Below are 26,157 nucleotides of genomic sequence, written 5' to 3' on the forward strand. Positions count from 1 at the left end.
TCGCGCACCCAGGTCTCGGGGGGGCTGTGGGGGGGACTGTTTTTTAGGTAGAGGCACCAAGTTTTCAGCACAGCATCCAGTGCCTCTCTCCAAAATACCCTCCAAGTTTCAAAAAGATTGAACTAGGGGGTCCAATTCTTTGACTCCCAAAAGAAGGTGCCCCTATCCTTCATTATTTCCAGTGGAAGGCAGGCATTTAAAAAGTGTGTGGGCCCTTTAAATGTGGTGGCCAGAACTCCCTTTGGAGTTCAGTTATGCTTGTCACAACCTTGCTCCTGGCTCCACTCCCAAAGCCCCCAGATATTTCTTGAATTGGACTTGGCAACCCTACAGAGTCTTGTGAGTAAAAATTCTACTTTGTGAGCTACTGATATTAAAGTTGTGACCAACTGCATACATTATTGTGCTCTGGGGTCATCCTTCCTGAGCTAAGACAAAAATGCGTGAGCTGGAGGTTAAAAACCTGTGAGCTAGCTCACGCTAACTCAGCTTAGAGGGAACACTGGTCCCAGCTGTAATCCACAATAGCCGGGCCTCTTGCAGAAAGGAAGACAATATTAAAATGATTGCAGGGACATTTGCAAGGGGAAATTAGTGGTTGGCAGGGCATGCATAATGGCATCGTGTCCCTACTTGTGTGTAATATGTAGTTCTCTTTAGTGAGGACAGCATATACTGAATAATATGCATCATACTACCATGCCATCGGGCATTTATCATTGCTGGCCAGATCGCTGCCTTCTACCACATCTTAATTCAGGTCTTCCTCGGAACATGGCAACTGGAGAGGGTTAGTCCATTCAGTCTCATTCCCATAATCCTTAGTTTCTCTTCAGAGTGGGAGAGCTTGAGCCTCCCTGCGACGAGTCAGCTTTATAGTTTAAATTCCCTGGAGAGCTTTGAGCATAAGCGCCTGTAGTGTTTTTACAAGTGAGGGATCCTATTGAGAACATGTGGGATGATGTATAATTATCCTGTGAGCAGGCGGTCTGGGAATATATATATATAAAAACAACCTGGTATGAGTAGGCACTTGAGTGTGAGGATGGCTCTTGGATAGAGATCTCTTGCATCGGCTTTGATTGCACGGAGTTGGCTGCGGCAAATAGCCTGCTCTTGTCTTGGGAAGCAGGTGATCACGAGAACTTCTCAGCTGTCTGCTTTCCTCATCCACACTTACTCTTGAGCACCATTTAATACTGAATTGGCCATTAACAGCAAGTAGTGCCTTTAATGGCAAATAGGACCAGAAAGTCGTCGAAGCACTCGAGACAATACATCTCAGAACAACCACAACCTTTCGCACAATTTTGTTAAATGGATGTGGGGGGGAATTTATGCATATCTTGTGTAGGAAAAGGGAAAAAGTCATGGTTTCTGTTTTGCGTACACACTTCTGGCTCCCCATGTTTTCAAAAATATCTATATCAGGGGCGGCCAAACTTGCTTAACATAAGAGCCACATAGAATAAATGTCAGATGTCTAAGAGCCACAAAATAGGAATGTCAGATGTTTGAGAGCCACCACAAGGAAGGGAGGAAGGTAGGGAGGGAGGAGAAAGGAGAGGTGGAAAGAAAGCAACTTTAACTTCAAATGCATTATTCAAGCTGCTGGCTGGCTTGATTTGGATAAATTATTTAAAGAGAGAAATGCTTTCTCCAAGCTGGCTGACAGGTCAGTGGGGCCTTCAAGAGCCACACAATATGTGTGAAAGAATCACATGTGACTCCCAAGCCACAGTTTGGCCACCCCTGATCTATATGCTATCAAGTACATGTGCACAGTTTTCACACAGTAAAAAGTGTCCGCACTTGATAAGTGGGAAACTAATAGGCTACCTTCTAGTGAAGACTGGATAACAAATTTTATCTACTCATGTAGATGAAATCCACCCTGTTCCTGGATAGCCCAGAGGTTTCGAACTCATTTGTTATGAGGGCCGGATCTGACATAAAGGAGACCTCGTCGAACCGGGCCATGTGTGTCACAAAATGTAATGCCAGGTAGCAGAGATATAAACTTTATAAAGGACATAGACAAACACATAAGAACATAAGAGAAGCCATGTTGGATTAGGCCAATGGCCCATCCAGTCCAACACTCTGTGTCACACAGTGGCCAAAAATTTATACACACACACACACACACACACACACTGTGGCTAATAGCCACTGATGGACCTCTGCTCCATATTTTTATCTAACCCCCTCTTGAAGCTGGCTATGCTTGTAGCCGCTGCCACCTCCTGTGGCAGTGAATTCCACATGTTAATCACCCTTTGGGTGAAGAAGTACCTCCTTTTATCCGTTCTAACCCGACTGCTCAGCAATTTCATTGAATGCCCACGAGTTCTTGTATTGTGAGAAAGGGAGAAAAGTACTTCTTTCTCTACTTTCTCCATCCCATGCATAATCTTGTAAACCTCTATCATGTCACCCCGCAGTCGACGTTTCTCCAAGCTAAGGAGCCCCAAGCGTTTTAACCTTTCTTCGTAGGGAAAGTGTTCCAAACCTGTAATCATTCTAGTTGCCCTTTTCTGCACTTTTTCCAATGCTATAATATCCTTTTTGAGGTGCGGTGACCAGAATTGCACACAGTATTCCAAATGAGACCGCACCATCGATTTATACAGGGGCATTATGATACTGGCTGATTTGTTTTCAATTCCCTTCCTAATAATTCCCAGCATGGCGTTGGCCTTTTTTATTGCAATCGCACACTCTCTTGACATTCTCAGTGAGTTATCTACCACGACCCCAAGATTTCTCTCTTGGTCAGTCTCTGCTAGTTCACACCCCATCAACTTGTATTTGCAGCTGGGATTCTTAGCCCCAATGTGCATTACTTTGCACTTGGCCACATTGAACCTCATCTGCCATGTTGACGCCCACTCACCCAGCCTCAACAGATCCCTTTGGAGTTCCTCACAATCCTCTCTGGTTCTCACCACCCTGAACAATTTAGTGTCATCCGCAAACTTGGCCACTGCTTACTCTCAACTGCAAATCGTTTATGAACAAGTTAAAGAGCATGGGACCCAGTACCGAGCCCTGCGGCACCCCACTGCTTACCGTCCTCCACTGCGAAGACATTCATTACAGAAATCTGACGGTCAATGCTTTGAGTCTCTGAGCCAGAAGAAAACGTGAAATGGCTGGATATTGCAAGCTTTTGTACATAAGTTGCTTCATGTGCTGGTCAGCCATTGTAGAAAATAGAGGCTTTGCTCTGTAGCTTGATGAGCAAGCCTGGCAAAGCAAGCCGTGATGCAGAAGGAGCAAGAGAGGGAGAAGGAAGCAGGCAGCAGCGAGTTGCTCATGGGCCTGATAGGAGCCCTCCAGGGGCCTGATCCGGCCCATGGGCCGCATGTTTGACACTCATGGGATAGCCTTGTCAGATCTCGCCAGTTAAGCAGGGTCAATCCCAGCAAGTATTTGGATGGGAGACCTTCGAAGGTCATGATGCAGAGGTAGACAGTGGCAAACCACTACTGGACGTCTCTCGCCTTCAAATCCCTACGCAGGATTGCCATAAGTTGGATGTGACTTGATGACGCTTTCCACCTCCAGATGAAACGTGGTCTCATGTGGCACAGCCCTTAAGGAATGGCTCAGTCCTTATCTTGTTCTACCAGATCTATTTTTCAGATGCAAACCCTTTCCAGAGGCTTTTGCCACTGACTAGAAGAGGGGTTTTGATGAGAAGACAGTAAATTTGGCATGGTGGGCATTTGTGCTTTTGCACATGATGTATGTCCAGACCTGGGAGTTGCAGCAGGTTATTCCCAAATAATCTACAGGGCATTCATACTCTGGAGCTCTTGTGGGGTGGTCTGTTGACAGAATTGTAATATTAAAGAATGCTTGTTGACATTGTCTGTATATACATATTTCATTCTTGTGTTGTGTCTTGTCACCTTTACATTCTAGAAGTTCCTTCCAGCTCTAACTCCCCTGTTGCATTACCTTAAGAGCATAAGAGAAGCTGTGTTGGATTAGGCCAGTGGCCCATCCAGTCCAACACTCTGTGTCACACAATGGCCAAAACCCAGGTACCATCAGGAGGTCCACCAGCAGGGCCAGAACTCCAGAAGCCCCTCCCACTGTTGCCCCTCCCCCAAGCACCAAGAACTCAGATCATTACTACTTCAGACAGAGTGTTCCACCTATACCTTTTGGCTTATAGCCACTGATGGACCTTTGCTCCATATGTTTATACGGACTCTATATTGTCCTCTTGAAGCTGTCTATAAGAGCCTTGTTTTGGCAACTCTATTTGGTCCCTTGAGACCTTCTTCCTGGGCATGTCCCTAACTAGGCTTCTTTTGTCTCTGTTTCCTGTGCTGTCTGTAGTGGGCTTGACTATATGCTACTATCCAGCAACTGCATTTAGCAGATGTGGAATTTGGCTTTTCAGCATGGAATCTGTCATCCTCAGAATCTTGGCTTTCATTTCTGAAAAGCAATTTCTAGCCCCTAAATCTGCATTGAGTAGATGTAAAAGACATGTATGCACATTAGGGGAGCTGTAATCGGTTGGGCCTGACCATCTTGCGTACAGTATACTTCTGTAAAAATCACACATTGGACCTGTCTAAGGTTTCTGTTTCCTAGGGCTGAGCACGTTTGGAATCAAAAGTGACTATTATCAACTGATGTGTTTCCTCGTGTAAAACGTCGTGATTATAGCTTGGGAATCTGGAGGCAGGACATGCCTTAATGTATTCAGCTTTCGAACAGTACTTAGATCTTGACAAGCTTTATAAATAATTATGATAATTAATGCAAATGGATTTTAGTAGCTATGAGCCATGCTTTCAGTTGCTCAGAGTGGCATTTATGAAAGTCAGATGCCTTCCAGATGGTCTTGGCCCTAGAGGGCGAGAAAGACATCTGTTTTCCAAAGTTAATACCAAAGCTTATTGATGAAATTCTAGGCATTAACACGGGAATGATCAACTCAGTCCCATAATTAGGGCCACTAATACAGCGTATCGGAACAGGCAAAAACAATGGAAGCGTCCTACTCTTATCTCCTGGGTTTCTTTGTAGCAGGAACTCCTTTGCATATTAGGCCACACACCCCTGATGTAGCCAGTTCTCCAAGAGCTTACAGGGCTCTTAATACAGGACCCACTGTAAACTCCAGGAGGATTGGCTACATTAGGATGACATGGCCTAATAAGCAAAGGAGTTCCTGCTGCAAAAAAAAAGCCCTACTTATTGATATCTAGTTGAACATGAACATATGAAGCTGCCTTATACTGAATCAGACCCTCGGTCCATCAAAGTCAGTATTGTCTTCTCAGACTGGCAGCGGCTCTCCAGGGTCTCAAGCTGAGGATTTTCAGGCCTACTTGCCTGGACCCTTTTTTGGAGATGCCAGGGATTGAACCTGGGACCTTCTGCTTCCCAAGCAGATGCTCTACCACTGAGCCACCGTCCCTCCCCTGGTTGCAGGATGACCCGGACACGAACGTGTTATTACAACCACGGCTTGACAAGGAACAAGTCATTGGGTTGGATCCAGTGTTCTGGCTCACACATTTTTGTCTTATCTCAGGAAGGATGACCCCAGAACACAATAATTTATGTAGCAGCTCACAGCTTTAATGGCAGTTGCTCACAAAATAGAATTTTTGCTCACAGGACTCTGCAGCTCAAAAGGGAGCATTGCGCAAAAATCTTGTTGGTCTCTACTGGACCAGAAACTAGCTCACGTTTAGATATAACGTCCTTGGTCCCAGCCATGACCACTTACTACCTGCACTGGTCTTCCGTCTATACTTTAGAATGTGCAGTTTGCAGAACAGAAAAAAGGAAGTACTTCTTCACCCAAAAAAGTAATTAACGGGTGGAATTCACTGCCGCAGGAAGTGGTGGCGGCTATAAGCATAGACAGCTTCAGGAGGGAACTGGATGAATATATGGAGCAGAGGTTCATCTTAGCCACAAGGTATAGATGGAACACTCTGTCTGGGGCAAGTGATGCTCTGTGTTCTTGGTGCTTGGAGGGCAACAGTGGGAGGGCTTCTGGAGTTCTAGTCCTAAGGACCTACCGGTGCCATTCCTGCCCTTTCCATTGTTTTCTTTTGTATAAGTTCTGACCCTGGAAACAGTATCTTCTACATCATATATCAGTTGGCATTTTTTTTCTCCTTCTCTATGTATACACGTTGATCAAATAAAGCATGCCCTAGAGGTTTTTTAGAGTGAGAGTCTTAGGGTAGATAAGAGGGAGTAATGGAGAAGAAGAGGGCAGTCGAAGGATGGAACGTAACCTCCATATACAAAGGCTGTGTACTTCAAAATGCCAATTGTTTGGGGTACATATTAGGGGGAGCCGTGCCCAATGTCTCTTAGTTTCTCCAAAACATCTGGTTAGCCACTGTAAGAAGCGGGATGCTGAAATGGATGCCAAGGTCATAGTTTGTCTAGAGCACCAGAAACCCTTGGGCCAGACATGGATTGGTCACCATACAAGTCCATACAAGATCACCATACAAGTCCAAATTACTTGGTTTGGTGACCAGTCCATGTCTGATCCAGCTGGTTTTGGTGCAGATTACACCACTCTAATGACAGAAAGTGAAGAGGACCTAAAGAACTTCTTGTTGAGGGTGAAAGAGGAGAGCACAAAGTTAGGCTTGAAACTGAACATAAAAAAACACTAAGATCATAGCATCCAGCCCCATCACCCCTTGGCAAATAGAAGGGGAAGACATGGAAGTGGTGACAGACTTCACATTCCTGGGATCCAAGATCACTGCAGGTGGTGACTGCAGCCATGAAATTAAAAGACATTTGCTCCTTTGGAGGACAGCTATGGCAAAATAGGTGGTATAATAAAATGTAGAGCCATCATCCTGCCAACAAAAATCTGTATAGTCAAAGCTATGGTATTCCCAGTAGTAATGTATGGCTGTGAGAGTTGGACTATAAGGAAGGCCAAGTGCAGAAGAATAGATTCTTTCGAGCTGTGGTGCTGGAGAAGAATCTTGAGAGTCCCTTGGACTGCAAGAAGATCAAATCAGTCAGTCCTAAAGGAAATCAACCCTGACTTTTCCCTGGAAGTTCAGATGCTGAAGCTGAAGCTCAAATACTTCGGCCACCAAATGAGAAGGGAGCACTCACTGCAGAAGATCCTGATGCTGGGAAAGACAGAAGGCCAAAGAAGAAGGGGGTGGCAAAAGATGAGATGGCTGGACAGCATTACTGATGTAACCAACATGAATTTGAGCAGACTTTGGAGGATGGTGGAAGACAGGAGGGCCTGCTGTGACTTTGTCCATGGGGTTGCAAAGAGTCAGACGCAACTGTGCGACTGAACAACAAAAAGATCACCATACAGAAAATGTTAGGAACTGCTGCTCTAAACCATTGGCAGAAGTCTAAATCCAACAGTGTTTCACTACAAGAAGTTTCTCTCGCATACCATAGTGAGTTGAACCAATTTCGTGTGTGATTTAATAAAGCAGATGGAATAGCCAGATGTGTGCTTTGTCATCTCTGGCAAAGTAGGCTCAGGGTAATTTATTTATTTGATTCATCTGAACCCTGCCTTTCTCCCACACAGAACCCAAAGCAGGTTACAATATTCTCTTCCATTTTATCCCCACAACAACCCTGTGAGGTAGGCTGGGCTGAGAGAGTGTGACTGGCCCAGGTCACCCAGCGTAAGCATCGGTTCGTAATGAAGTGCTTTGTGCATTGTAGACACACAGCTATAAGCTCCTGTACTTGGCTTTTGAACTTGGATATGAACTTTTCAAACCTTAATGAAATTGCTGAGAAGTCAGGTTAGAACTGATAAAAGGAAGCACTTCTTCACCCAAAGGGTGATTGACACATGGAATTCACTGCCACAGGAGGTGGTGACAACTGCCAGCATACACAGCCTCAAGAGGGAATTGGATAAACAAGTGGAGCAGAGGTCCATCAGTGGCTATTAGGCACTGCGTATTGTTGGAACTCTCTGTCTGGGGCAGTGATGCTCTGTATTCTTGGTGCTTGTGGAGGGCAACGGGGGGGGGGGGCTTCTAGTGTCCTGGCCCCACTGATGGACCTCCTGATGGCGCCTGGTTTCTTGGCCGTGTGACACAGAGTGTTGGATTGGGTGGGCCATTGGCCTAATCCAACATGGCGTCTCTTATGTTCAGAAAACCCAAGTTGTTTGGCAAACTTGTGTAACACATTCCTATTTAGCCTGTGTTTTTAGTAGCAGGAACCAAAGCGGCACTGAGTAGTTTTACCTTACATTGTACTGTGTTACGTTTTGGTGAGTTTTTCATTGTGACGTGGCTGTTGGGTTTTTATTTTCATTTTTATCTGAGCCCCTGGGATGGCTAAAAACTTCCCGAGATACAAGACTGACAAGCTTCATAATAACTGATGTTAGTTGCTTTGCTTTTGAACAACTTTGTCTTTATTTGACGACCACCTTCTGCAAGCTCAAGGTATCGTTAATAATCCGTTTCTTTCTTTTGTCTTCAGCACCGAGTTAAAGCTTTTGGAAGAAGCTGCAGTCTCAGTCTGCAAGTCTTTAGGTAAGAGGCTATTTTGATGTTGGCGTTTATTCCAGTGTTCTTCATATTGTCAGCTTTCCTAGTAAATCACACTGCGCTATAAACCTTTGTATCTGCGGTACATTTAATATCTCCCATCTGTGCTCTGCGCATGGGATTTTTAAAGCCACCCTTTGCTTCCAAGCCTAAATGCAGACATATTGTCCCCGCATGTGCTGTTTGAACATAAAGTTTTCACAGGTTTTTGCTTTATTTTGCATGCTGTCACAGGAAGTGGCTTGGGCACAGCTATATTAAGTTGTAATAGAACAGGTTGTTTTTTTTCTCCCCCTATTTAAAAAAAAAAAGAATTTTAAAGCATTTATTCACAGGAGGAACTGCAGAAGATAAAAGCAGCGATGGAGTATGAAAAGGGATCTGGAATCTGTGCCCGCTTTGGCCGCTTTTATTTCTGCATTTGATCCTCTTTCAGTCTGTCCTGAATTTAAAGCTTGAGCATTAAAAAAAGGTCTTTCTAGGGGTGCCAGCCTCCAGGTGGGGCCTGAGTACAGCTCCAGATGACAGAGATAAGTTCCTCTGGAGAAAATGGATGCTTTAGAGGGGGGACTGTGTGGCATTGTACCCCACTGAGGTCCCTCCCCTTCCCAAGCTGCACCCCCAGATCTCCAGGGGGTTTTCCAACCTGGAGATGGAAATCTTACCCCCCCCCCCCCCAAATCCCCTTGCTGTTGGCCATGGGGTACCTGGCAACCCTAGAGCTGACTAAGAAGATGAAGAAGATATTGGATTTATATCCCGCCCTCCACTCCGAAGAATCTCAGAGCGGCTCACAATCTCCTTTACCTTCCTCCCCCACAACAGACACCCTGTGAGGTGGGTGGGGCTGAGAGGGCTCTCCCAGCAGCTGCCCTTTCAAGGACAACCTCTGCCAGAGCTATGGCTGACCCAAGGCCATGCTAGCAGGTGCAAGTGGAGGAGCGGGGAATCAAACCCAGTTCTCCCAGATAAGAGTCCGCACACTTAACCACTACACCAAACTGGCTCTCCTGTTTTTCTGCCAGTGGAAAGAGGGCAGAACACAAAGGTTCCCTGAACACGAAGGTTCATTTTAAAGTATTTACTTTAAAACTTCTGTCTATGGCTCCAGAGAGCTTAGATGGGCTTAGAATACAGCTTGCATTTTTTACAGGATGGTGTCATGGCTGACAGCCATTGGTTGACCTAATCTATGGCACTTTTCCCTTGTTATAATCCGGGGGGGGGGTAGAAAAAGCCCAGCAGGAACTCATTTGCATATTAGGCCACACCCCTGCTACCAAGCCAGCTGGAACTGCGTTACTCTGTCTTCCTTCTAAAAAAAACACATACAAAACCCTGGTTATAATGATTTATTGAAAACTGAGGACAGAGCTAGATGTTAGGGGAGACGGGTTGCTGAAAATGGCAGCCCAGTATCTTCTCTTCTCCCGTTGGTGCATTTAGTCAAATGTACCTCATGCAGTGCCGTCATGATTTTCTCTGCCTGCCCTTCACATTGTTAGCTGTCTCTGAAGAGGGACAGGGAAATGTACACCACAACAACACAGGGGTAAGTGTTATGGCATGTTACAGAATTTTGGGGGGTGACGTGGGGGTCTGCAGTGGAAAGGGGGGAATCAGTGAAAATCCCTCCTCCCTCTTTCCACTGGCAGAAAAACAGGATTCAGTCCAATAAGCAACAGAAAGGAAGATTGAACAGTGAACTAGCAGAACCTAAATTAATGAAAAGCAGATGCCAGTGCTGATATCTGTTCCACACTTACTTTTTTCAAAGGTTGCTGATGGCAGTCAGCACGGCTTTTTTTGTAGCAAGAGCTCATTTACATATTAGGCCACACACCCCTGATGTAGCCAATCCTCCTGGAGCTTACAGCAGGCCCTGTGAAAAGAGCCCTGTAAGGAATTCTAGCAGGACCTCCTTTGCCTATTAGGCCACACCCCCCTGATGCAGCCAATCCTCCTGGAGCTTCCAGCAGGCCCTGTAAGAAGAACCCTGTAAGCTCCAGGAGGATTGGCTACATCAGGGGTGTGTGGCTTAATATGCAAAGGAGTTCCTGCTACAAAAAAAGCCCTGGCCATCAGCGCCTTGTGTATTTTGCCTTATATCATCTACCTTCTTTCAGTATTACTTTGATTACATCTCCAAAAAGGGTCCAGGCAAATAGGCATGAAAAACCTCAGCTTGAGACCCCGGAGAGCCGCTGCCAGTCTGAGAAGACAGTACTGACTTTGATGGACCAAGGGTCTGATTCAGTATAAGGCATGCTCATATGTTCATATGTTGCTTTCACAACGTTTTCATGGCAGACTTTTTACAAGACGGCGTTAGAAGATGTGATAACACCACTGAAACTAGAGCTCAGGGTTCACCCACTGCTCCAACACCTGGCAAGTGTGTGCCGTAGGTCCGCCTATCAGGTGTTGGGATGTTATCCTTTGGGGTGGGGTGGGCACAGAGGGATGTATTTACTTCAAACAACAGCGCTCTGTACAGCTGAGTTTATTTCAATATAGAATTGGGTTTATTCTGGTATGCGAGTGGGTATGACTGAGTTTGCTCTCACATATAGGATTTGTTACAATTGAATGACTTCCACGTAGGGTCGTGGCCTTGATGTTTTGAAGATGTCAATAGTCCTTGCATAATGAGAAATGTTGTGTGCATTCTTTTCAATTCTAGCGGGGAACAATCCTCGGACAGGCAATCTCACCGCGCTGATTAAAGTCTTCCTTTCTAGAACCAAAGAGTTAAAGATTTCAGCAGAATGTCAAAAGTAAGTGTGATGCATGTTAAGTGTTCGTTAATTCCCCCCCCCTTTTTTTTTGCCATCCATCACAGCTGACTTAGATTTTCAAGCCAGCAGACTTTCAGAGGTGGTTTGCCATTGCCTGCCTCCGCTTCACGAACCTGGTATTCCTTGGAGGTCTCCTGTCTCGATACTAGCCAGGCTCAACCCTGTTTAGCTTCTGAGATCTGATGAAATGGAGCTAGCCAGCTCAGGGCAGTTGCCTGTTAAGTACTAGAAAATTTAGCACCCCACGTGTATGGCAGAGGGGATGGTAGAGCAATGGGGAGTGTATGCTGCTCACCCTAGGTGACATGGTTTTAGACAGATATGATAAACTTTGGAAACTGATTTTGCATTCCCTGTGCACTTTTTTCGTCTGTGGGATCTGGAACCACACAAGCAATAGGCCTACCTAAGCCAGACCACGCTATTCAGATGTAAAACACAGAAGCGAAGTTGGTAGGCCATGTAGGATTATGGGATCTTCTATGGCAGGGGTGGCCAAACTGTGGCTCAGGAAGCACATGTGGCTCTTTCAGACATATTGTGTGGCTCTTGAAGCCCCCACTACCCTGTTGGCCGGCTTGGAGAAAGAAGACCACTTCTCCAAGTCAAGCCAGCTGGCAGCTTGGAGAATATATTTAAAGTTAAAGTTGCTTTCTTTCCACCTCCCTCTTCCTCCATCTATTTGCTTTCTTTCACCTTTCTTCCCACCCTCCCTGTCTTGTGGCTCTCAAACATCTGATGTTCATGTCTTGTGGCTCTCAGACGTCTGACATTTATTCTACGTGGCTCTTATGTTAAGCAAGTTTGGCCACCCCTGTTCTATGGGATGGATTTTGGAAAGGGGAAAAAGGGTGGAGTTTTGTGTGCTTTTTTGTTTATTTTGACAAACTGGGGTTAGCACAAAGTGGTGACTGTACTATGCAGGCATCGTACTGATTCAGAAAGACAGTAAGGAATGGTTTTGGCATCATCATTTGACAGTATTGAGGTACACTTGACTTGTGCTGGAAATAGGTTTGGGACCTCTTCATCCTTCTCATAGTCTTAAGAAGGCCCCTAATCAAGGTTTGTTTGTTTTCTTTGATTATTAGCACACACACACACCCCCGCACACAGTGCCCCGTGGCGCAGAGTGGTAAAACTGCAGTACTGCAGTCCTAAGCTTTGCTCATGACCTGAGTTCAATTCCGGTGGAAGCTGGGTTCAGGTAGCCGGCCCAAGGTTGACTCAGCCTTCCATCCTTCCGAGGTCGGTAAAATGAGTACCCAGCTTGCTGGGGGGGAAGTGTAAAAGATGGGGAAGGCAATGGCAAACCACCCCGCAAAAAGTCTGCTGTGAAAACGTGAAAGCAACATCACCCCAGAGTTGGAAACGACTGGTGCTTGCACAAGGGAATATCTTTACCTTTTACCCCCGCACACAGGCTCAGGGTGGGTCGCAGCATAATTAAAACATGCAACATAATTAAACTATAATAGAACATGAAAAACTATTAAATTATTGATTACAAAGTGTTACTAAACCATCGCTGTTGTGAGCTTAGCACAAAGTTCTCCCTCTGTTCTTTTGGGCGTCCATCCTCCATCCTCGCCAGCAAGCCTGTTTTGCATCAAAGCGGCACTCAGCTGCTGTGAAGTAATTGCTAGTAATAGCAGCTTTTGCGTTTTGCAACTAGCCCAGGTCTCTCTCTTTCATGTCTGGTGTCCCCTGGCTGGCGTAATCTTCTGGCAGGCCCCAAGAAGGTAGAAAGCTCAACAGGGTCGTTGTCCTAGGGCAGGGGTGTCGAGCTCATTTGTTATGACGGCTGGATCTGACATAAATAGGACATGTCGGGCTGGGCCACGTCAGGCCAGGCCATGTGTGTACCTATTTAAGATTAGGTAGCAGAGAGATAAGTTTTATAAAGGACACAGACAAACATAATTAAAGATTTTGATTTAAAAAAAAAAACCTTCAATCATGCGTAACGTATTAGCACTCGTTGGTTTTAAAGGTGCTTTCTTTGTATCTCCTCCGTGCGATCCAGGGAACTGGGCAAAGGAAGCTCTGGCTCCTTCCTTCCTCCCTCCCTCCCTCCCTTCCTTCCTTCCTTCCTTCCTTCCTTAGAGGACCAAGAGGGGGAGGAGCCTCAGCCAGTAGAAGGAAGAGAGGCTTGGCTCAGTAGTTCTGTTGTGTGATTGAGAGAGCTTGGCAAAGCAAGCTCTTCCTCCTCCCTTCCTCCCCAAGGGAGGAGCCTCAGCCAATGGAGAAAGTAAAGGTCTTGCTCTGTAGCTCCTGTGCGATTGAGCAAGCCTGGCAATGCAAGCTGCGATGCAGAAAGAAGCAAGAGAGAGGGAGAAGGAAGCAGATGACAGCCAGTTGCTCGGGGGCCCAATAGGAACCCTCTGGGGCCCTGATTCAGCCCCCAGGCCGCATGTTTGACACCGCTGTCCTAGGGATTGTAGATGGATCACTCATAGTGTGATGTCCACGTGAGCCTTAAACCAAACTGCTTGCCACAGATATTGCATCCACTAAGTGTCTTTCGCTTGGGTCAGTCCACTGGTCTTTCAACGGTTAGTAACGTCTGCTGTGACTGGGCTTGACTCACCAACGTTACGGGTGGAGGTCTTCGGCGTCACCAACCGTCAGATCTTTTTTCAGCTGGAGACACCGAGGATTGAACCCGGGGCCTTCTGCATGCTCAGCAGGTCTTCTGCCATTGAGCCACAACCCCTCCCATGATACCCATGTAATATCAGTAATAAAGGCTGAGGTTATGCCCACACAGATATTTTTCAGGGTTGGGTTTTTCAGTCAGCAAAGTGTCCTGTTCTCTTAAGTGTTTGTAATTGGATATCCTGTTTTAAATAAAACACCTCAGAGCATTTAATAGAATGATGAGGTATAATGTCGAAAAGCCGCAATGTCTTAATTTTTACTGTTGGTTCTCAGTTACACAACAAATATTTGCCTCATGTAATTTTTTTGTATTAATCCCCGGCGTGTCTGTTGCACAGGGCAGTTCTGTCCCATTATTTCTGAGGGTGGGAAGGGGAGGCAATAAAAACGACATCTTGGTTCTTCTTTCTTATGTTTATAGCCTGTGACTCAAAATTCCTTGGAGGATAAAAATGTAAGATAATGATTTAGCAATTATTTTATGGTTTTTTTCCCATTTAGAATGTAGCAATTGCTTCTTATGTTGAGCTACCGACTGCCTAGCTTGCAAAATAAACATTTGTTTTTTTAGCTTATGTGAAAAAGATTTGCAGTTAAACCTCGGTTTGATTTTATACCAATGCATTGTCTTGAGAATATACTGCACACGAGTAAAAATGTGAAATCCTCTTTTCCTTGACAGAGCAGGGCTTTTACGTGCTGAAAGGGGTCCCTTTCGGGAAGTAGGGTACAGATAATTATTTAAATTCTGTCCTGATTCAATCTTAAGGAGATCTTGGAGGAAGGAAACGAAGTACAAGGAACAGAGGTTCCCATTATCAAAGATTTCAGGTTTTCACGGCTGGTAACATCATTAGGGTTTGTAGAATCTTTCGGGCTCAAGTGCCATGTTCTACTGGAGAAAGTTTTCCTTCCAGACGTTTCGTTCTCAGCTGCGGAGAACATCCTCAGTGGCGTTGCAGCCGGAGCAGGCGCTCTGACCTTCTTGGCTGCTGTGCATTGAGTGAGGCCAGGGCTTCTAGAGAGCTGCTATTTCTAGGCTGGAGCCACTGAGGATGTTCTCCGCAGCTGAGAACGAAACGTCTGGAAGGAACACTTTCTCCAGTAGAACACGGCACTTGAGCCCGAAAGATTCTACAAACCCTAAGAGGTTCCCATTGGTGGTGGCGTTTAAGAATCTACTTGACACAGGAAGGACTATCCAGCCAAATTCCTGAACTCATGTTGTATTAGTAACATGATTCCTAGTAATGATCTTTACATCTACCGGTAATTCTGAACTGTGCCATAGAGGGTGGGTCACAAAATCCACACAATGGAGTTAATGTAGACAGCTGGCGGTATTGTTCTTAAAGGCCAGGGGAAGCCCCAGGTTTGCAGGTAGGAAAAATGAAACATGAAAGACCAGGGATTCTTTGTTGGGGGGAAAAACCCCAGCAGGAACTCATTTGCATATTAGGCCATGCCCCCTGGCATCACAGTTGTTTTGCACAGGGGTTTTTTTGTTCAGAAAGCTCAGCAGGAACTCATTTGCCTATTAGGCCACACGCCCCAGATGCCAAGCCAGCCGGAACTTCATTCCTGCTCAAAAAAAGCCCCGTGAAAGACATATATTGCAGGTGAGGAACAACCACAGAAGCAAATGTCCGTTTCTTTAAGAAGAGCATGCAACTGAACGCAAAACCATTTTTGAGATCTTAGCAGCCATTTCGCGGTTTGCTAGGCCACCCCAGCCAATGTTGCTGCGAATTTCAAGCCTCAATCAGTAGCACAGGATGGGGAGGGGGCGGGGAGGGGAGGGGAGGGGAAGAGACTAAAAAAGGTAGCAGACAATGGGAAGTGAGTGTAGAGCTGGCGGGCAGAGGAACAGAAAAGGTAAAACTGAAGATGGGGGAGTGGGACAGAAAAATGAGGGGAGAGAGCCAGAGGCTGCCAGGAAGAGGAAACAGGAAAATATAGGCTTGTGGGTAGGGAAGAAAGGAAGAGAGGGCACTGCAAGCACTGCTGAGGGGGAGGCGAAGAGGAAAAGTGAGAGGGAGTGAGCCAATGGGAAGGTGGGATCCCGCTCCATGAATCCTTGCAGGTCCCCCACTTGTAATCTACTGTTCCTCATATAGCGTAACGCCTCTTGAAAATTAACAGCTTATTGGAATACCTTCCCTTTTCGTTACGTGTATCTTTAGACCATTGGAAACCTTGGAGGTTTTTCAACAGAGGCTCGAGGGCCATCTGACAGCAATGAAGATCCTGTGCATTTAGGGGGGGAGGTGTTTTTGTGAGTTTCCTGCATTGTGCAGGGGGTTGGACTAGATGACCCTGGAGGTCCTTCCCAACTCTTATGATTCTATGATTTATCCTGCCTTTCTGTCACCGTTGGCGCCCAGTGTGGTTTACAAACTCAAAACAAAGGCCCTCCCCCAAAATATAAAATTAAAACCACCTTTCCCTCAAAAAGAGTTCCAGGCTCTTTTTTCCCATCTTTGCAGTGCTGCTCTGGTGGAGACTACAGGGCTCTTTCCCCCAGAAGTCAGTGCTAAGTAACCTCAGGAAGTGGTCAGAAGTGGGGGTGGCTTCTTTTCTCTCAAGCCATATTCTTTAAAGCACCAAGTCCTCTTATTTCTTCACCACTGGTGGGCAAACAGATTCTTCCTGCCCGACCCTCAGATGTATTCACTGCTGTCATTATAGGCACAACATTTTTGAGTCTGATACCCTCATACAGGTGGCCTGTGGGACTACATTCGTGTTTGCTGCATGCTCACCTAAGTGTGAGTCTCGCTGCATGTTCCACTGGGGTGTGTGTCACTGACTCCTTTGTTTCTTTCTCTTCTAGTCACCTCTTCATCTGGCAAGCTCACAATGCCCTGTTTATTATTTGCTGCCTTCTCAAAGTGTTGGTCTGTCAGATGTCAGAGGAGGAACTGCAGCTTCATTTTACCTACGAGGGGAAAACACCAGAACCTTACGGTAAACGTGTAACAATCTTACGGGAGCAAAGAATCCCACACTTTTGCTGAAAGCTTCTTTGTTAATGTAAAATGCTGTCTACTTTGAAGTATTCCAGTTTTTCCTGCTTCATGGAGTATGACTTTTACATTGTTATGATGGCTAGACAAGAAGAAGCTCAGGGAGAACCAGTGTGGTGTAGTAGTGGTTGAGTGTGCAGACTCTCATCTGGGAGAACCAGGTTTGATTCCCTACTCCTCCACTTGCAGCTGCTGGAATGGCCTTGGGTCAACTATAGCCCTCGCAGAACTGTCCTTGAAAGAGTAGCTTCTGGGAGAGCTCTCTCAGCCCCATCCACCTCACAGGGTTTCAGTTGTGGGGGAGGGAGATAAAGGAGATTGTGAACCGCTCTGAGACTCTGAGATATAAATCCATTATCATCTTCTAAAGAACCTTTCAGCCCATTTTAATTTTTTTTTAAATTTAAAACATTTTTAGCTGCCCTTCTGCTGATGTAAACAAATGCTGGGACCACGGAGGTTTTACAACCAGGAAATGACAAGAAAATACTCTCAGTGTACAAAACAATTTCAAAATATAATTAAAGTGATTCCTTCTTTGCATTACAAAATTACAGTGACAACGATATAAATTTACAGTGACAAAAATACCATCCAGAGCACATAACTTTGCTACTGTCCATAAAATAAATTATGCAGCATTCACTCAATGCAGTCCAACGATGATACCAGAACCGGTCCAATCTCGTTTTGGATTTAGATAATCTTTCTTCTGGGACCATCCTTTTTGTTTACAGGTGCAGTGGTTTGGTGGTGCCTTAATTCATTACAATTCACTGTACTCCAGGCTTTCTCTAATTTATTTTCCTGTTTGGAACGCCGCTGCCATTTTCCATCTGCCAACCATTCGTTGCAGGAAGGTTAAAGGAGATCATGAGCCACTTTGAGACTCTGATTCAGAGAGAAGGGCGGGGTATAAATCTGCAGTTTTCTTCTTCTTGTGCATTTGGATGGGCTTGCTGTGGTTTCCACGAGGGCAATTTGTAGAAGGAAAGGACATTTTCTCCCCCTCTCCTCACAACAAGTTAGCAGATCTTAAGTTTCTCCTACCAAACATATTTTCTCCTACCTTTCATCTTTTGAGGAGCTTCTCATGCCTATTTCCTAGATATTTGCATAGGGAAACACCGTCTCACCTTCACAGGCCAAAGTGTACTGACAGCAGGTGCACAGCAAAAAGCCCTGTAGAACACAAGAACATAAACAAGAGTTGTGCTGGATCAGACAAGTGGTCCATCTAGTCCAGTCAGGTGGCCATACATTTCCTTCGGAGACCCAACAACAGGGCACAGAGGCCAAGGCCTCTACAGAACACAAGAGCTCTGCTAGATCATATCAGTGGTCCGTCTAGCCCAGCATCCTGTCTCACACAGTGGCCAAACATTTCCTTTGGAGGCCCAACAACAAGGCCTTCACAGAAAGTAAGAAGAGCCCTGCTAGATCGAACCAGTGGTCCATCTATCTAGTCCAGCATCCTGTCTCACACAGTGGCAAACCCAGTTCCTTTGGACAGCCAACAACAGGGCAGAGAGACCAAGGCCTTCTCCTGATGTTGCCTCCTGGTACTGGGACTCTGAGTGTTTCTGAACGTGGGGGTTCCCTTTAATTGCCATGGCTTGTCACCACTGGTATACCTCTCCTCCATGGATCTGTGTAGAGCCGTCTGTAGCCGTCGCTACATCTTCTGGCAGCGAATCCCACATTTGAGTCCCTCGCAGTGTAAAGCAGCATTTCCTATTGTCTGTCCCGCAGCTACCACGCAACAGCTTTATCGGGAAGCTCCTTTTTCAGGAGATGGAGAGAAAAAAAATTCTCTTTGCCAACTCTCCACCCTGTGCATTATTTTATAAACAAACGGCTTCAGGAGCCACAGCGGAGTGGCCGGTGCACCCTGTCCTGTGTCACGCAGCTGCTGTAGAAAGAGAGTCTTAGGGTCATGCCTGACTTGAGCGTTCCGTGATTCCCCAAGGACACACACACGGGAGGCATTTGCCGACTTGCACATAAGGCGTGTGAGGCAGAGGAGCTCCCATGGAGGGTGGGGGCACTAGTGTAGGATGAGGGGGAACACACATGAAGCTTCCTTATAATCAGGACTTTTTTTTTGTAGCAGGAACTCCTTTTGCATATTAGGCCACACACCCCTGATGTAGCCAATCCTCCTAGAGCTTACAGGGCTCTTAGCACAGTGCCTACTGTAAGCTCCAGAAGGATGGCTACATCAGGGGCTGCGGCTTAATATGCAAAGGAGTTCCTGCTACAACCCCACCCCCCCCCCCCGGCTTATAATAAATCAGGCCCTTGGTCCATCAGAGTCGGTACTGTCTACTCAGACTGGTAGTGGCTTTCCAGGATCTCAAAGGAGAGGTCTTTCACATCATCCGCTGCTGGATTTTTTTTCGCTAGAGATGCTGGTGACTGAACCTGGGACTGTTTGCATGCCAAGCAGATGCTCTTCCGCTGAACCGCAGCCCCTCCCACCCTGGAAAAGAGCAGAGGGCCGGACTGTAGCTTCTGCCCACTCTGCAACATGGCGCAGACCCCTGCCCGTGTCTTGTGCAGCAGTGGTCTCAGGCTGGAGCAGGGACAGGTCTGAACCTTGGCTGCGGCTCTTGCCTGAACTGTTGAGCTCCTCGCATGCCACCCCCACCTCTCGCTGCCTTTGGCAAAGGATGAGCCGAGAAACTTTTTGAGGTCTAGTAATGTGAAGGAATTAGAAGGCGTTTGGCTCGCTCCCGTGCTTTTTTCCTTGGCTTCAGTAGCATCTGGCATCCATTTCTTTCATGTTTTATGCATTTGATTTTGATAAGCATGCCAAAGAGAAGCGCAAGGGGGGGAAAAAATGCGTTCCACTGCATGAAGATGTGTTGATGTGCAATGAATCCTCTGTAGGGCTGCCTCGTGGCTTCGCGGAGGACACAGGCTTGGATTCCATTTCAGGTTGTTAAATTTCGTAAAGATTTACTGAAGCCGAAAGCGCAGCTTCGCACTCATCACGCAACTTCCAGTCTTGCAAGCTGAGCAAAAAGCTGGGTTATTTTATTCATATATTTCTGCTTCACTTTTGGAGTCAATGATTGCCGAGACAGCTGCCCCATTTGTCTCTATGGAGTGGGGCTTCTTCTCTTCAAATTGTAACAGTTGTAATAAAAGGGGAGACCGCACCCGATGATTGAATGCCTGCCTTTATTCCTAAGGAAACAGGCATGGCCATCAGATCGTAGAATACCAAGGCCTCTGAGGTTCCCAGCTTGGTGTACATTTATATATATCAGGGGTGGCCAGACTGGCTCAGGAGCCACGTGTGGCTCTTTCACACATATTGTGAGACTCTCAAAACCCCCACCATCCTATCGGCTGGCTTGGAGAAGGCATTTCTATTTCTCTCTTTAAATCACTTCTCCAAGCCAGTTGGTAGCTTGGAGAATGCATTTAAAGTGAAAGTTGCTTTCTTCCCACCTCTCCTCCCCTCATCTATTTCCTTTCCTTTCCTTTCCTTTCCTTTCCTTCTTTCCTTTCCTTCCTTTCCTTTCCTTTCCTTTCCTTTCCTTTCCTTTCCTTTTCCTTTCCTTTCCTTTCCTTTCCTTTCCTTTCCTTTCCTTTCCTTTCCTTTCCTTTCCTTTCCTTTCCTTTCCTTTCCTTTCCTTTCCTTTTCCTTTCCTTTCCTTTCCTTTCCTTTCCTTTCCTTTCCCTTCCCTTCCCTTCCCTTCCCTTCCCTTCCCTTCCCTTCCCTTCCCTTCCCTTCCCTTCCCTTCCCTTCCCTTCCCTTCCCTTCCCTTCCCTTCCCTTCCCTTCCTCAAACATCTGACATTCATATCTTGGGGCTCCCAAACATCTGATGTTTATTTGATGTGGCTCTTACGTTAAGCAAGTTTGGCCACCCTTGCTTTATATCTAGGATGTGCAAAAGAATAGCACAGTCCGATCTCGTCAGATCTCAGAATCTAAGCATGGTGGGTACTTGGACGGGAGACCACCAAGGAAGACCTTACAGAGGAATGCAATGGCAGACTACCTCTGTCTCCTTAATCACTTGCCTGGAAAACCTCCTGGGGTCACAATGAGTTATGTGCAGCTTGATAGCACTTTAAACACACATGCCTACCAAACAGAAAAAAAGCATCCTTTAGAGGCACGGTGGGTGTTACAGGGATGTGAGGAAGGCCAAAGAAAGACAGAGCCAGATTAAAGTTCTGAACTCTGTCCAAATTTTTGCATGGAGAGTGCTCATACTCTTTGAAACCGGTGCTCTGAATGTGCAGTTTTGAAGTCAGTATCATTTGGGCGATGCTACCTGGTTTTGCAGGATCCATTCCAACCCACACTTCTGAACGTGTTTTACAAAATTAGAAACGTCTTAGATAAATGAGGGTTTTTCTGGTTGGGTGAATGGCTAAGAAAGCATATATTACAAGCAGAAAGGTGGTTTGCTGCAGAGGTAACTGGAAGTCGATATGAAGGGAGAAACTTGCCAAGCAGGGCAGGGGAACTCAACCTGCCAGGCGCTGCAGCTTTTCGGGACACTTGCTTTGTTATTTGCTGTTGTTCAGTCGCACAGTCGAGTCCAACTCTTTGCGACCCCATGGACAAAGTCACACTAGTTCCAACTGTCTTCCACCATCCTTTGAAGTCTGTTCAAATTCGTGTTTGTTACATCAATAACGCTGTCCAGCCATCTCATCTTTTGCCGCCCCCTTCTTCTTTTGCCTTCTACCTTTCCCAGCATCAGGGTCTTCTCCAGTGAGTGCTCCCTTCTCATTGGGTGGCCAAAGTATTTGAGCTTCAGCATCTGACCTTCCAGGGAACAGCCTGGGTTGATTTCCCTGAGGACTGACTGATTTGATCTTGCAGTCCAAGGGACTCTCAAGATTCTTCTCCAGCACCATCTGCAGTGGTCTTGGATCCCAGAAATGTGAAGTCTGTCACTACTTCCATGCCTTCTCCTTCTAGTCGCCGTGGTGTGATGGGGCCGGATGCCATGATCTTAGTTTTTTTGATGTTGAGTTTCAAGCCTACTTTTGTGCTCTCCTCTTTCACCCTCAACAAGAGATTCTTTAGGTCCTCCTCACTTTCTGCCATTAGAGTGGTATCATCTGCATATCTGAGGTTGTTGGTGTTTTTCCCGCAATCTTAATTCCTGGGACATGGACACTTGCTACATGTTTATGAATTAGCATCTGGAACCACGAGGTGTCATGGAGTGTAATCTTTCTTGTGTGCGTTCATGCTGGATTCTGCATCCCCTTTATCGCATTCCATTACAGTTAGGAGGATATGTGTGTGTATGAAGTGCCGTCAAGTTGTAGAAGCCCTATCGCAACCTCAATAGTTTTTTCAAGGCAAGAGATTTCAGAAGTGGCATGCCATCGCCTGCCTCTGTGTAGTGACCGTGGATTTCCTTGGCGGTCTCTCATCCAAATGTTAACCAGGACAGACCATGCTTAGCTTCTGAGATCTGGCGAGACTGGGCTAGCCTGGGCCATCCATGTCAGGGCAAAAGATATACAGAGGTGGTTTGGCATTGCCTGCCTCCGTGTGTAATAACCCTGAATGTTATCTTTTTTTTTTTTTTTTTTTTTTTTTTTAAGATTTTATTTAGAACACAAAATACTTTATCTAAATACATTACACGAATTGAAGTTGCTTGTGCGTATACAGACATAGATAATTCCAACATACATTATCTTAGCAACCATTTCAACATTTCAATCTTCTTATTACACTCTTTCCTCATTCATTTTAATAAATCAAGCCAATCATGAAATTTTTTCCATTTGTCAATTGCCTCTTTTTTTGATAAACCTCTGATCATGTTAGAAAGAATATCCATCTCCGCAATATTCAAAATTTTTTGTATTAATTCATCCCTTTGGGGAATAATTTTTTGTCTCCAGACCTTGGCATAGAGGATTCTGGCGGCCGTTAGAATGTAAACTGTAATGTATTCGTCTTCTTTTGGTAAATTATCCCGGACTAAAGATAAAAGCATTATCTCAGCTTTTAGCTGTATGTTTACCTTTAAAATCTCTTTTAATAAATTATAAACCATAACCCAATATTTTTTTGCTAGTTCACATGTCCACCAACAGTGGAAAAAAGTGCCTATTTTAGCTTCACATTTCCAACATTTTGGTGACATTTCCATCTTCATTTTACTCAACCGGGACGGAGTGAAGTACCACCTATGAAACATTTTAAAGAAATTCTCTCTATAGCTGACCGGTTTGATTATTTTGTAATTGTTTTTCCATAAAATGTCCCATTGGTCTAACATGATGTTTTTCTCCAGATTCTGCGCCCACTTTATCATTGTGGTCTTAACTGCTTCATCTTCTAATTCCATATGTAAAACATAATTGTATACCCTTTTAATTAATCTATATGAGCCTGATGGTAGCAGTTTATCAAAATCATAGTTCGGTCTAGTAAATCCTGAAATTTTATCTCTGTTAAATTTCGCGGTGATCTGCATCATTAACCACCAGTCAATTTTCACTCCCTGGTTGGCCAAACTCTTCGTTATTTTTTAATTTATCCATATCATCCAAAAGATCAGTATATCTAATTGGTTTTGTGACTTTCCATAAGCTAGGCTGAACTACTGCTTCCTCCGGTGATAACCATCTAGGGTCTTCCCCCTGTAAATCTTATCAAAGATTTCAGGTTTTCACGGCTGGTAACGTCATTAGGTTTGTAGAGTCTTTCGGGATCAAGTGCCGTGTTCTACTGGAGAAAGTTTTCCTTCCAGACGTTTCGTTCTCAGCTGCGGAGAACATCCTCAGTGGCGTTGCAGCCGGAGCAGGCGCTCAGACCTTCTTGGCTGCTGTGCATTGAGTGAGGCCAGGGCTGCTGGAGAGCTACCAATTGCCCTTTCACCACACCCCCTCCAGCCTAGAAATAGCAGCTCTGAGGATGTTCTCCGCAGCTGAGAACGAAACGTCTGGAAGGAAAACTTTCTCCAGTAGAACACGGCACTTGATCCCGAAAGACTCTACAAACCCTAACCCTGAATGTTCTTGGTGGTCTCCCATCCAGATACTGACACCGCTTATCTTCCAAGATCTGGTGAGATTGGGCTAACCTGAGCTATCGAAAAGAGGGTATAGCTAGAATACCTTCTTGCTTTAGGTGAATTGATGCTTTTAAAGCATGTCTGTTTCTTCGGAGGGGCAACAATTCAACCCACAAACGATGCTCCCAAACCAGTAGAAAACAGACAAAAGTTCAAGGTGTACTGAGGGCTGATGTTGCAAGAAGGCATTCCATGAATCTGTCCTAAGAAGTGGATAATGCTCAGGGGGCAATAGAAAGTAACGTGGATCTGTAGAACAGTCTGTCTTTCAGGACCAATTAAGGGCGGGGGTATCAAATGTGCGGTTCGGGGGTGGAATCAGGCCCTTGGAGGACTCCTATCAGGCCCCTGAGCAACTGGCTGTCATCTGCTTCCTTCTCCCTCTCTCTCGCTTCCTTCTGCATCCACAGCTTGCTTTGCGAGGCTTGCTCAAATTGCACAGGAGCTACCGAGCAAAGCCTCTATTTTCTCCATTGGCTGAGGCTCCTCCCTTTAAAAAAAAACCCCTTTTAATTGTGTTTGTGTCCTTTATAAAGTTTGTACCCGTTTTACCTAATCTTAAAACAGGTGCATGTACGACCTGGGTCAAAATGGCCCGGCCCGACAAGGTCTCATTATGTCAGATCTGGCCCTCATGAGTTTGACACCCCTGATATAGGGTAATAACTTTTCGGAAAAGGGAATGAAAAATTGAGATTGAAATAGCACAACCCTGTAAATGTCTTTTAAGCCTGTGGGGCTGTCCTCGGAATACCCTGCCCTAGTTAGCCGAGGCTAGCTGAATCTCATCAGATCTCGGAAGCTAAGCTGGGTCAAGCCCCGGCTAGTGTTTGGATGGAGTTGTGATGCAGAGCCAGGAAATGGCAAACCACCTCTGAGCGTCTCTTGCTTTGAAAACCATATGCGGCGGCCGTGAGTCGGCTGCGACATGAAAGCAAAAAGAAAAGAAAAAACCCTAGGAGCACGAAATACTAGCTTGGACAAATCCTGTTGTGATTCAGCTACTGGATGACATCTGTGTTGATGGAGAAATGGGGATAGGATTATGAAGTCGCTAGCGAGAACGGCAACATAATTCAGGTTCCTTCGGTCCCTGCAGGTGAAACGCTTGGTTTGAACAGCAGGGGGATTTTTTTTTTAATTGCCTGACTTTTGAAACTTGGGTGCCAGCTTGCTTAAAAGGCAGTTGGTGCGCAACAGTAAAAAAACAACCAAACCACACATGACAATGAAATCATGAAACCAAAACCTAATGCAACACCAACAGTCTTTTTCTGGAGGGAGACAGTAGCAGCAAGGAGCATAAACTGGTAAAGAAAAGGCCAGTCTGGAAAGAGCTAGATTTGAATTCAGTAGCTCCTTAGAGACCAACAAGGTTTTCAAGGTATACCCTGACCTGGGTAGGTCTGGCAAGCCCCGTGTCATCAGAACTCAGAAGCAATGTTTTCTCTAAGCTGCAGAGTCTTATGAACAAAAATTCTACTTTGTGAGCTACTGGCATTAAAGTGGTGAGCTACTGCATAAATTATTGTGCTCTGGGGTTATCGTTCCTGAGCTAAGACAAAAATCTGTGAGCTCCAAGTTGGTAGCTTGGAGAATTCATTTTAAGTCAAAGTTGCTGTCTTTCTACTTCTCCTCCTCCCCTTCCTTCCTTCCTTCCTTCCTTCCTTCCTTCCTTCCTTCCTTCCTTCCTTCCTTCCTTCCTTCCTTCCTTCCTTCCTTCCTTCCTTCCTTCCTGTCTTGTGGCTCTCAAACATTTGACATTCCTGTCTTGCAGTTCTCAAACATTCAACGTCTGTCCTGTGCAGCTCTTATGTTAAGCAAGTTTGGTCATCCCTGCTTTAGACCCTTAACCTAGTCGTAGAAAAGTCATCTTCACAAGTTACAGTGAACATACAGATGATCTGAGATTGGTTTTTTGTACGTGCGCTAGGTAATACTCATGCCATGTCAATGCATATACCGCTGGCTGTGTGATTCTCTGCAGAGGCAGACCATGGTGAACCACCTCTGAATGTCTCTTGCCTACAGGGTTGCCA

At 45.6% G+C, this 26,157-nt stretch overlaps 2 protein-coding genes across 2 annotated transcripts in view; both read left to right on the forward strand.

Moving 5' to 3' along the window:
• The window catches only part of RPL17 (ribosomal protein L17), a 456,550-nt gene that overhangs the window by 93,000 nt on the left and 337,393 nt on the right, over nucleotides 1-26,157 (forward strand). The gene's annotated exons all lie outside the window — the stretch shown is intronic.
• The window catches only part of DYM (dymeclin), a 421,761-nt gene that overhangs the window by 43,137 nt on the left and 352,467 nt on the right, over nucleotides 1-26,157 (forward strand). Inside the window, exon 3 of the mRNA XM_060236187.1 lies at nucleotides 8,494-8,546. Coding sequence (XP_060092170.1) covers nucleotides 8,494-8,546 — 53 coding nt within the window. The remainder of the gene's footprint in view (nucleotides 1-8,493; nucleotides 8,547-26,157) is intronic.

The sequence above is a fragment of the Heteronotia binoei genome, chromosome 4 (genome assembly GCF_032191835.1).
Source record: "Heteronotia binoei isolate CCM8104 ecotype False Entrance Well chromosome 4, APGP_CSIRO_Hbin_v1, whole genome shotgun sequence".
NCBI classification, from domain to species: Eukaryota; Metazoa; Chordata; class Lepidosauria; order Squamata; family Gekkonidae; genus Heteronotia; species Heteronotia binoei.